Raw genomic sequence first — 13,091 nt, 5'->3', positions numbered from 1 at the left:
AATAAATATTTTATGGTTGTTTACTAATCGAAGTGGTAATGATGATATTTTCTTTCAGGTGGTTCTTTTATTAACCTTTTGGTTTGACCGATAGCACTGATGATGTTCAATTATAAAATGAATCACCAAAAATACAAATTGCCTAATAACTGTGCGTACAGTGTGTTTTTCATTCAATCTCATTTCCTCAAGACTATAAAATCCAGCCCTTAACCATGTAGTTAGACTTTAGTAACATTTTCTCATACCATGGCTCATTCTAAAGAGCTCACAGAATTCCAGCATGATGGAATGATTTTTAGTTCCAAATTTGTAATTTTCACAAGGGTTACAGGAGAAAATAGACTTTAAAATTTGTTTTGCAATTTCTCCTGAGTACGCCAATACCCCTTAAGTGAGGGGCACGGCAGGGCTCGGATGGCAAGGAGCACCATTTGCAGCCAATTTTGAATTCAAAAAGTCAATCGAAAGCGGATGCCATGTTGCGTTTGGAGTGCCCTTGTTGTGCCTAAACAGTGGAAACATACCACAAGTGACCCCATTTTGGAAATTAGACCCCTAAATGAACATATTTAGATGAATCTTGCACACCTTAAACCCCCAGGTGCTTCACAGAAGTTTATAATGTAGAGCAGTAAAAATAAAAAATCTATTTTTTTTAAAAAAAAAAAAAAATGATATTTTAGTTGCAAATTTTTTATTTTCACCAGGTTAAAGGGAGAAAATAGACCTCAAAAGTTGTTGTGCAATTTCTCCTGCCATGTCATATTGGCAGAGCCCCTGAGGTGCCAAAACAGAAGAATCCCTCATAATTGACCCCATTTTACAAACTACACCTCTCAATGAATTCATCTAAGGGTGCATTGTTCATATTGACACCACAGATGTGTCACAGAATTTTATACCATTGGGCAGTGAAGAAAAAAATAATCACATTTTTACAACACATATATTTTGTTTTAGCCCCAGATTTTACATTTTCACATGGGGAAATTGGTAAAAAAATGGCACCAAAATGTGTCACACAATTTCTGCTAAATGTGGCAATACCTCACATGTGGTTGTACAGTACTGCTTAGCCACACAGTGAGACTCGGGAGGGATGGAGCGCTATTTACCTGCTGGAGCGCATATTTTTCTAGAATAGTTTGTGGACTCCATATACAGAGCCCCTAGGTGCTAGAAGAGCTGAATCCCCCCCTCAAGTGACCTCATTTTGGCCCTGTAAAAGTATTCCACCACTGTAACAGTCATTTCTCAAAATTTCTTCCCTCCTAGAAAATCAACTATCGCCTGTAATTGGTATTATTGAAAAGTGGAAAGAACTGCAGCAGCCAAGCCACTAAGTGTGGGGTCACTGCTGAGCAAATAGTGCAAACATATTGAAAACTCTCTGCTAACCTGATAACTGTGGAGCTCCAAATTTCCTATGACATAAATATCAGTGCAGAAATTGTGCCATAGCATAAGTGCTCCTTGGCACACAGCTGCATGCAAATAGTACAGGGTCCTCATGCATCAAAGGGGTAAGGGAGTCTAGAGGGTTTCTAAATTTTAGCTTGGTACCCTATACGTAGGTGGGCACACGAGGGAGTTAAACCTTCAACTGTTTCCAGGATGCTGACACAGTTAAATCAAAAAATCATAGAATGTTAAAGTTGGAAGGGACCTCCAGGGTCATCGTGTCCAACCCTCAATGAACCATCTCAGACAGATGTCTGTCCATTTGAAACCTACTGCAGTCCTGACAATTCCTTGGCCATGGCAGGCATTGCTCGGAGCTTAGCAGGCTCATACATAGATCTATAGCATTTGGACATCAAGTACTCAGATCCTTGTACTATACATTATTCGTCAGAACAAAAAACAATTCTAAACTGTTTTGTGACTATTCTATGACTGCTGCAAGGAAAGACTGCAAACAATTACATTTTTTGTTTATTTATATACATTTTTACAACACTAAAAGTCCAGACAACTTCTGAATTTCTTTATGTCCTGAAGCCATTGCATTAAATTCTATTTTTTATTCTTCACATAGATGCCACACAGCCGGTGCTCAGAAGAGTGTTTTCCAGGATCAAGAAAAGCTATCATAGAAGGGCATCACATTTGTTGCTATGACTGTATCTTGTGTTCTAATGGAGAATTTTCCAATAAATCAGGTAACCAAAGCTAGTAATATTGGAAACTAAATGTTGAAAATAGTATAAAAAAAGAGGACATTTTATAGCCCATTTTCACGCCTCCAAATGTTTTCTATGGGCTCAACTATGAATTTGAATTGAAAATATCCTAATGTCATTAACTTGAACTTGATCTTCTATGGATTGATCCAGTGATCTATAGTACCGAACCTTCCAAACAGATCACAATATTATTATTTTTACCCATATAGGAGAAAAAAATAGGCACTCTTGGGAACGTGAGCCACCATAAAAGAGAGAGAAAAGATTGCCTCTACAGATAGAAACATAGAAGCCTATTACTGTAAGTCAGCGATGTCAAGCTTATACACACATAGGGCCAAAATGAAAAACTTGAACAAAGTCGTGGGCCAAACAATATATAGAATAATGGCCCCCACAAAGTCCTCCATACAGAATAATGGGCCCACATAGTGCTCCATATAGAATAAATGGATCCATATAGTCCTGCATACATTATTATGGGCCCCACAAAGTCCTCCATTCATAATAATGGCCCCACATAGTCCTCCATACAGTATAATGGGCCCCACGTAGTCCTCAATAAATAATTATGGGCTCCACATAGTCCTCCATTCATCATAATTGCCCCACATAGTCCTCCATACAGTATAATGGGTCCCATATAGTCCTCCATACAGTATAATGGCCCCACATAGTCCTCCATACAGTATAATGGGCCCCACGTAGTCCTCAATAAATAATTATGGGCTCCACATAGTCCTCCATTCATCATAATTGCCCCACATAGTCCTCCATACAGTATAATGGGTCCCATATAGTCCTCCATACAGTATAATGGCCCCACATAGTCCTCCATACAGTATAATGGGTCCCACATAGTCCTCCTTACAGAATAATGGGTCCCACATAGTCATCCATACAGTATAATGCGCCTCACATAGTCCTCCATACAGAATAATGGGCCCCACATAGTCCTCCATACAGAATAATTGGCCTCACATAGTCCTCCATACAGTATAATGGGCCCCACATAGTCATCCATACAGAATAATGGGCCCCACATAGACCTCCATACAGTATGATGGGCCCCACATAGTCCTCCATACAGAATAATGGGCCTCACATAGCCCTCCATACAGAATAATGGGCCCCACATAGTCCTCCATACAGAATAATGGGCCTCACATAGTCCTCCATACAGTATAATGGGCCCCACATAGTCCTCCATACAGAATAATGGGCCCCACATAGCGGTGGTGGTTCTAGTGTCATGGGCCAAATAAAACCACCCTGCGGGCCAGATTTGGTACACAGGCCAGAGTTTGACACATTTGCTGTAAGTTAAGAGTGTATCTACAATCAAGGAGAATTTTAGCCACCATAAGAGTGAAGAATAGAAACACCAAAGTGGTTTATAGAGGTATGTTTTAATTTTAATGTGAGGATTGTCATATAAGAAGTTTTTAAATGCTGAAACTTGAGTATCAAGAGAATTACTGCACCACAGACAACCAGAAAGATGCACCTGTGTGATCACTGTAACATCAAAACTGAGTAAAGAAACAAAAAGTGTCCTAGTTACAGATAGAAGTTACTGAAGGGTAACACTACTAAAAAAACATCTTTGAGAAGGCAGTGTGACCAGCATTGTGGATATATGGTAACATAGATTGTGCCTGTGTGTAGGAAGTGCAGCTGAGGTGTTTCCTAGCTGATTGCCAAAATTAAAAACATAGTGCTTCCATAGTTGGAAGCTTAATCCAATCCTGAAATATTCAATTCTGCATCCAGTATAATCATGAAAACACAGATAGTTACATCGGCTGAAATAAGACCGAGGTCCATCAAGTTTAACCTTCCTCCACTAATTATAAATTCCTTGTCACTAAATCTATAATATAACCCGGGATGTGTCCTTCTGTCCTAAGCCTCAATAGACTGAGCATGCTCAGAGCAGCGCAACGAGGACACTATGTTCAGGACAAGAGAGAGAGAAAGAGAGAGACACATTCGTGAGTACACCCCCATACTATCAGTACACTATATATACAGCAGTCAGCTTAAGTGAGTACACCCCCATATTATCAGTACATTACATATACAGCAGTCAGCATAAGTGAGTACACCCCCATATTATCAGTACATTATATATACAGCAGTCAGCATAAGTGAGTACACCCCCATACTATCAGTACACTATATATACAGCAGTCAGCATAAGTGAGTACACCCCCATATTATCAGTACATTATATATACAGCAGTCAGCATAAGTGAGTATACCCCCATATTATTAGTACATTATATATACAGCAGTCAGCATAAGTGAGTACACCCTCATATTATCAGTACATTATAAATACAGCAGTCAGCACAAGTGAGTACACCCCCATATTATCAGTACATTATATATACAGCAGTCAGCATAAGTGAGTACACCCCCATATTATCAGTACATTATATATACAGCAGTCAGCATAAGTGAGTACACCCACATATTATCAGTACATTATATATACAGCAGTCAACATAAGTGAGTACACCCTCATATTATTAGTACATTATATATACAGCAGTCAGCATAAGTGAGTACACCCCCATATTATCAGTACATTATATCTACAGCAGTCAGCATAAGTGAGTACACCCCCATATTATCAGTACATTATATATACAGCAGTCAGCATAAGTGAGTGCACCCTCATATTATCAGTACATTATATATACAGCAGTCAGCATAAGTGAGTACACCCCCATATTATCAGTACATTATATATATACAGCAGTCAGCATAAGTGAGTACACCCCCATATTATCAGTACATTATATATACAGCAGTCATAATAAGTGAGTACACCCCCATATTATCAGTACAATATATGTAGAGCAGTCAGCATAAGTGAGTACACCTCTGTATTATCAGTACATTATATATACAGCAGTCAGCATAAGTGAGTATGTAGCGCCCCGAGGGTTCGGCCGCTACAGGGTGTAACGGGTCTGGGAGGCGGAACCTCTGAGCAACTATACAAGGGGGCGGTCCTTGTAAGGAAGCGGGTGGCTCCCAGGGAAGACGGGCAGGTAGTCACGGCAAGTGACAGGGACAGTCTCTGGGTAGAAGGGCAGGTAGTCACGGCAAGTGACAGGGACAGTCTCTGGGTAGAAGGGCAGGTAGTCACAGCAAGTGACAGAGACAGTCTCTGGGTAGACTAGCAGACAGGTAGCAGGTGGACGCTCCCAGGTGAGTGGGCAAGAGTCTCTGGACGGGCAGGTGGTCACAGCAAGTGACGGCATTGCCTCCAGGTAGGCTAACAGGCAGGTAGCAGGTGAGTGCTCCCAGGTGAGCGGGCAAGAGTCTCTGGACTGGCAGGTGGTCACGGCAAGTGATGGCAGAGCCTCCAGGTAGGCTAGCAGGCAGGTAGCAGGTGAGCGCTCCCAGGTGAGCGGGCAGGCTGGTCCATAGACAGACTGACAGGTGTCGGAAGGCAAACCGTCGGACCGCAGGCTTGCAAGCAGGTAAGCGGATATCAGGCAGGTATCAAGCAGGAATCTGGCAGGTGACCGGCAGGTAACAGGCAGGAATCTGGTAGGTGACTGGCAGGTAACAGGCAGGAATCTGGCAGGTGACTGGCAGGTAACTGGTAACGGGACCTGAGGGCTGAAGCAGAGTGAAGGCTTTGCAACAACATTGCTCGGGCACCTCCATTTTGGAGGAGGTGCCTTATATATGGTGAGGTAATCCGGCCATTGGCCGGGGACTCCTTAGGACGGCGCGCGCGGCCCCTTTAAGAGAGGGGGAGCGCGCGCGCCCTAAGCACAGTGGCCGGGAAGCAGCGCGCGCTGCCAGCAGAGCAGAAGGAGGACGCCGGGCACGGAGCGGAGAGGTGAGGGGAACAGCGTCCCTGCCTAGCAGGAGGCAGGGACGCCGACGCTACACAGGGGTATTGCACCTCTGCCAGAGGTGTGATATTCCACTCCCGCGTAAGGATGGAGTATGTACCGGGACTCAGTTAGCTGCATGCAACACACACACCCCATTTCCGGGGGACAGCTCAATGGTGCTCCCATTAGTATAGTAATTCAGGCACGACAGACCATGTCCCTGGCTGGAGTGGGGAGGGGGGAGGAATACCCAGTGATGTAGGAGCAGAAGGGGACAGTTTCTGAGAGTAGGTAGGAGCTCATTGGTTGCTGGTCACCTGAGCTCACACACTAGGGGGAGGTATATAAGGTGGGCACCATCTTAGTTCTGGGTCAGTTCAGTCAGGGTGAAGGGTCAGGCAGATTAAGGGTACCGGATCCCAAGTTGGTGGAGGAGAAACTACCCTCATCCAAAGACCGGAGGTCGTGATCACTTATTGGTGCGACACCTCACCAAACCTGCTAGTAAGGCACCATATAGGACAGCGGGGAACGGGGCCCACGTTTACCCGCGCAGATCTGCGGCAGCTGGACAGAAGTTGATCACTGGTGGGGCAGGCCAGAGAAAAGATAGAAGGGGGTCCTGTGCCATATTACTTAACTGCCTGGGGGTTGACCGAGCCCCTCACCTGATGGACGCAGCACGGCTCGGGTGGTCATTGCTGACAGAAGGGACTGGGAATATATGAACTGTGAGTAAAGGACCCTGGACTGCAACACGTTGTCTTTGTGCTTTTTACTTCGCCAGCACTAACGGTACTGGGACATCCTACACCATCACCCCCACCATCCACTACACTGCCCTGGGGCAGCACTCTTCCCGTGGGGAGTTAAACTACCTCAGCTGCATACACCATCTGCCTCAGCGGTCTGCCTTGCAGCGGCGGTTCATAATAGCCGCAATCCATGGGTGGCGTAGTCGGACATTATTTAAAACTTATAAAGGACTGCCACTGGTCTGACCACCCTGAGCCACGGGACCGGGTCGCCACTACTACTCCTGGCATTGCCCTGAAGCCCGGTCCTGAGTGCCCCACGGCCCAGGGGGCGAGTCAGCTTTGGTGTAGTCGGCAGGATCGTTACCAACCCGCCACAAACGGGTATTGCGCGCCTGAAAAGAGACTGTTTTATTGTATTAAAGATGGCGCCAGCCTCAGAAGAACGAGCGCCATATTGTGTGCACCAAAAGACAACAGGAGGCCGCCTCCCATCGTGGGCCAGGTCCCAGAATTGCGCCAAAGGAGGAGCCCACCCCCAACAGCCCTGAGTGCAGCTGTGGAGATGTCCATCAAGGTGGGGGGGCTGCCCCTGAAAGTGATTGTCAGCAGATGGCGCCAAGACCACCCCCAATGGGGACGGAAAGAGAAGAAAACTGCGGGGCCAGTTGTGGTCTGGATCAGTTGTTCGGACCGCACCCGGGAATGGAGGGAGAGAGCAGCACCAGCACCCTGGCGCGTGGCCTGCTGCAGGCCGAGCCACCCTGCAGCTTCGCGGAGCTGCTAGCACAGCTCCCCAGGGACCCAGAGCGTGCGCAAGTCACGCTAGAAGATCTGGACCGGAGGAAGGTCCGGGCGCAGCGGGATGTGATCGCCGGGTGGAAGGAGGAGTTGGCCCGGCAAGCTGTGACCCGACCGCAGGAGGCGCTAACACTGTCCAGCCACACGTCTGCCTCCGAGGGCGGTGAAGGTGGACCGGAGTCCGGGGACGACGCCGCGGAGGAGAACGCAACAACCGAGGCAGGTAACGGGGACGTCACCACCCCCAGCCCTGTAGCCGTGAGCCTACCTCAGCCTCCCGTTGCGAGGCCCGAAGCCCCGGGGACCATACCTGTCACCATGCCTCCGTTGCTACCAGCTAGACCTCAGGCTGCAAGCGCTGCTGTCACGCCCCGCCCCACGCCGTGCCCTTTAACCCCGGGCGCGATTAAGAAACAGACGCCACAGGCCGGGTCGCAAGGCCTAAGACTTCTGGGCGCCGCTACCCCGCCAGCGCCCCTTGCCTCGGCTGTGCCACCCATGGGCACGACCGGAAGACGACCATCGGCCTAGTCGCAAGGCCGAGTGCCCCCGGGTGCAGCTCCCCCACCGGTGCCCCCTGCCATACCGCCCCTGGGCACGGACTTGTTCGCCCAGCACACCAGGCCGGATGGGCAGCCCTTCATCTGGCCGCCCGAGTATGTCAACCCCCGCCTCCAGGGAAACCTGTCTGTGGAGGCCAGAGCCGCACCTGAGCCCCTGATACCGTTTCCGGAGCCCAGGGACATTGCGCAGTCCCCGCTCGAGGATACCCAGTTCGAATGGGACCCCACCAGAGAAAATCTGATGGGGTTCACCCAAGAAACCCGGGCGGACGCAGCCCGTCGACGAGAGTCCTGCCGTCAGCAGTTGGAGATGTTTGAGAGAGAGCGGCGGGAATGGCGTTTTCGGCAAGAGCGGCTCCAAGTACAAAGTGCGGAGCAGAAAAGGAGAGACTGACAGAAACTCCGAGCCACCAGCAGTCCCAGAGTCACCGGGACCGTGGTGAAATTTCAAATGGAGCGCGGCTGGGGCTTCATCAAAGATCCTAGGACCATCAGCGACGTCTTTGTGACCCAGAGGGACATCAAGAGCCACCTGCCAGAAGGTCATCGAGGGCGGGATCTGTTTCCTGGCAACGTGATGTCCTACACCCGACACCAGGGCGTGAAGGGGTGGTAAGCCCTCCACGTCCATAGAGTAGTAGAAGAGGAGGAACAGCACTACTGAGATCCAGAGTACCAAGAGGGCCCGGACAGGCCTGAAGACGACCAGGAGGAGCAAGGATCATCAGGAGGACACCGTTACCAGTAAACGGTAGAGTGTGAATGGATATAGTTACCCGTCAGGGTAAAAGGATCTGTTGTGGGACTGTTTCCACTGAGAGTGTGGTCCCCATTGGGACTGTTACCTGTCAAAGTTGCCCCCTTTCCTTTAACTGGCTGGGGACTGAGAACAGCCACCCCTCTTCCCTACCTGATGGAGGACTGAGAGCAGCCATCCCCTTCCCAAATTGACCGAGGACTGAGAGCGGCCGTCCTTGTAAATAGTTGCTCTTCCTAAAGCGCCCCCTACTGGTTTTATAAAAAGACTGCAACATCTACCTCGGGACAGAGAGTCCCTCACGTTTAAAAAAGTTTGCTGAAGTTTTTGCACTTAAAAGAAGAATGAACATCTGGTCGCAAGTTGCACCCCGGCCAGGATCCAAGAATATGTTTTACTTGAAAATGTTTTATATGAAGAGTTTTATATGCTGCTAGGTGATAATACAAATGTTTTATATGATGTTTTATATGACAAAAGAGTTCCGGTAGTTTTGACAATGCCAAAGAAAAATGTTTCCCATAAAGGGAATTGAACAATGTCGTCCGTTCTATAATGTAAAAAGTTATTGAAAAAGTTTTGTATGTCTTGTAATCAAATGTCTTTACTCTTTTCCAGCCCGAGGACGTGCTGTGGTTTACCAGGGGAGAATGTAGCGCCCCGAGAGTTCGTCCGCTACAGGGGTTTTGCACCTCTGCCAGAGGTGTGATTTTCCACTCCCGGGTAAGGATGGAGTTTGGACCGGGACTCAGTTAGCTGCATGCAACACACACACCCCATTTCCGGGCGACAGCTCAACGGTTCTCCCATTAGTACAGTAATGGAGGCACGACAGACCATGTCCCTGGCTGGAGTGGGGAGGGGGGAGGAATACCCAGTGATGTAGGAGCAGAAGGGGACGGTTTCTGAGCATAGGTAGGAGCTCATTGGTTGCTGGTCATCTGAGCTCACACACTAGGGGGAGGTATATAAGGTGGGCACCATCTTAGTTCTGGGCCAGTTCAGTCAGAGAAGAAGCAGAGTGGAGATGTGACAGGGAGCTGTGGCTCAGTCTGGGCCCAGTTCCACGAGGCAGGCCTAGGGTGAAGGCCAGAGCCAGAAGAAAGGAACAGAAACAGAAAGGAACATAAAGAACAGCAAAGAAAGAGAAGTTCCCAAAGTGTAGAAGGGCTCAGAAACAAGAAGGCAGAAGGGACCCTAAGAGTCCATGAAAATACCGGGTGAAGGGTCAGGCAGATTAAAGGTTCCGGATCCCAAGTTGATGGAGGAGAAACTACCCTCAGCCAAAGAACGGAGGTCGTGATCATTTATTGGTGCGACACCTCACCAAACCTGCTAGGAAGGCACCATATAGGACAGCGGGGAACGGGGCCCACGTTTACCCACGCAGATCCGCGGCAGCTGGACAGAAGTTAGTCACTGGTGGGTCAGGCCAGAGAAAGGATAGAAGGGGGTCCTGTGCCATATTCCTGAACTGCCTGGGGGTTGACCGAGCCCCTCACCTGGTGGACGCAGCACAGCTCGGGTGGTCATTGCTGACAGAAGTGACTGGGACTATACGAACTTTGAGTAAAGGACCCTGGACTGCAACACGCTGTCTTTGTGCTTTTTACTTTGCCAGCACTAATGGTACTGGGACGCCCTGCACCATCACCCCCCACCATCCACTACACTGCCCTGGGGCTGCACTCTTCCCGTGGGGAGTTACACTACCTCAGCTGCATACACCATCAACCTCAGCGGTCTGCCTTGTAGCGGAGGTTAATAATAGCCGCAATCCACGGGTGGCGTAGTCAGACATTATTTAAAACTTATAAAGGACTGCCACTGGTCTTACCACCCTGAACCATGGGACCGGGTCGCCACTACTACTCCCAGCATTGCCCTGAAGCCCGGTCCCGAGTGGCCCACGGCCCAGGGGGCGTGACAAGTACACCCCCATATTATCAGTATATTATATATACAGCAGTCAGCATAAGTGAGTACACCCCCATATTATCAGTACTTTATATATACAGCAGTCACCATAAGTGAGTACACCTCCATATTATCAGTACATTATTTATAAAGCAGTCAGCATAAGTGAGTACACCCCCATATTATCAGTACATTATATATACAGCAGTCAGCATAAGTGAGTACACCCCCATATTATCAGTACATTATATATACAGCAGTCAGCATAAGTGAGTACACCCCCATATTATCAGTACATTATATATACAGCAGTCAGCATAAGTGAGTACACCCCCATATTATCAGTACATTATATATACAACAGTCAGCACAAGTGAGTACACCCCCATATTATCAGTACATTATATATACAGCAGTCAGCATAAGTGAGTACTCCCCCATATTATCAGTACATTATATATACAGCAGTCAGGATAAGTGAGTACACCCCCATATTATCAGTACATTATATATACAGCAGTCACCATAAGTGAGTACATCCCCATATTATCAGTACATTATATATACATCAGTCAGCATAAGTGTGTACACTGACATATTATCAGTACATTATATATATAGCAGTCAGCATAAGTGAGCACACCCCCATATTATCAGTACATTATATATACAGCAGTCAGCATAAGTGAGTACACTCCCATATTAACAGTATGTTATACAAACAGCGCTCAGCGTAAGGGAGTACAACTTTCTGTATTCTCAGTATGTTATATATACAGCGCTCAGCATAAGTGAGTACACCCCCTGTATTCTCAGTACATTATATATACAGCGCTCAGCATGAGTGAGTACACCCCCCTGTACTTTCAGTACATTATACATAGATCATTCAGCATAAGTGAGTACACCCACTACATTCTCAGTACAGTTATATATACAGAGCTCAGCATAAGTGAGTACACCCCCCTGTATTCTTAGTACGTTATATATACAGCATTCAGCATAAATAAGTACACCCCCTGTATTCTCAGTATGTTATAAAAACAGCGCTCAGCATTATACATACAGCGCTCAGCGTATATGAGTACACCCCCTGTATTCTCAGTATTCTACATCTACAACGCTTGGCGTAAATGAGTAAACCCCCCTTTATTCTCAGTATGTTATACATACAGTACTCAGCGTAAATGAGTACACTTTCCTGTATTCTCACTATGTTACACATACAGCGCTCAGCGTAAGTGAGTACACCCCCGGTATTCTCAGTACATTATGCACACAGCGCTCAGCGTAAATCAGTACACCCCCTGTATTCGCAGTACATTACATCTACTGCGCTCAGCATAAGTGAGTACACCCCCTTGTATTATCAGTACATTATGCATACAGCACTCAGTGTAAGTGAGTACACCCCCTGTATTCTCAGTATGTTATACACACAGAGCTCAGCGTTAATGAGTACACGGCCTGTATTCTCAGTATGTTATATATTAACAACAAAGTTCCACACTTGGAATCCTGAAGATTGTTATTGGTTATTTAACTCAATTCACATGAACACATCTACTCTTCTCAAATGGGACACAAGTCCCTCAAGAAAAGACATCAAACGAGCATTTAAACCTTAAAAAGTCAATATTTTATTAAGACAATATTAAAAAACATGATAAAACAAATCACAGTGCTTCACACGTGAGAGCGGGCTTATGAATATACAACTACTGTTGCTGCAGCTATAGAATTGCTGATTTGCAAAGTGCTGCTCACAAGTGCGACTATATGGCTTATTTCAAAGGAAAATACAAGTAAAGTTAAATATAGTAGTGCCACTAAAATTGTCTATCTTTGTAAAGCAATTGTCGCTTACAGAAAATGTATTATTAAGTATTATGCAAAAAGTGCAAGAAGAGCCCATAAGCATCAAAGCATAGACAACAATTGTAAAGAACTGAGCATCACAATAACTAGGTCGCGCAAACAGGGTAATACTAAATGAAATTACCTGAATCTGTGTATTAACGCTGAAGCCCGTCTATCGCCCCGACGTACGTTTCAAATATCTTTCTTCAGGGTGCTAAGTCTTAATAAAATATTGACTTTTTAAGGTTTAAATGCTCGTTTGATGTCTTTTCTTGAGGGACTTGTGTCCCATTTGAGAAGAGTAGATGTGTTTACGTTATATATGAAGTGCTCAGCATAAGTGAGTACACCCCCTGTATTCTCAGTACGTTTTATATACAGTGCTT

At 46.6% G+C, this 13,091-nt stretch overlaps 1 protein-coding gene across 1 annotated transcript in view; it reads left to right on the top strand.

The window, feature by feature from the left end:
- LOC141220859 (vomeronasal type-2 receptor 26-like) overlaps positions 1 to 13,091 on the top strand; it is a 59,486-nt gene that overhangs the window by 26,530 nt on the left and 19,865 nt on the right. The window contains exon 4 of the mRNA XM_073666422.1: positions 2,042 to 2,165. Within this exon, the coding sequence (XP_073522523.1) occupies positions 2,042 to 2,165 (124 nt within the window). The remainder of the gene's footprint in view (positions 1 to 2,041; positions 2,166 to 13,091) is intronic.

The sequence above is a fragment of the Phyllobates terribilis genome, unplaced genomic scaffold, assembly GCF_046119375.1.
Source record: "Phyllobates terribilis strain yellow unplaced genomic scaffold, ASM4611937v1 Scaffold_1__5_contigs__length_1240528914, whole genome shotgun sequence".
Lineage (NCBI taxonomy): Eukaryota > Metazoa > Chordata > Amphibia > Anura > Dendrobatidae > Phyllobates > Phyllobates terribilis.
Note: the sequence above shows the minus strand (reverse complement) of the source record. Positions and strands in the feature narration are given on the sequence as shown.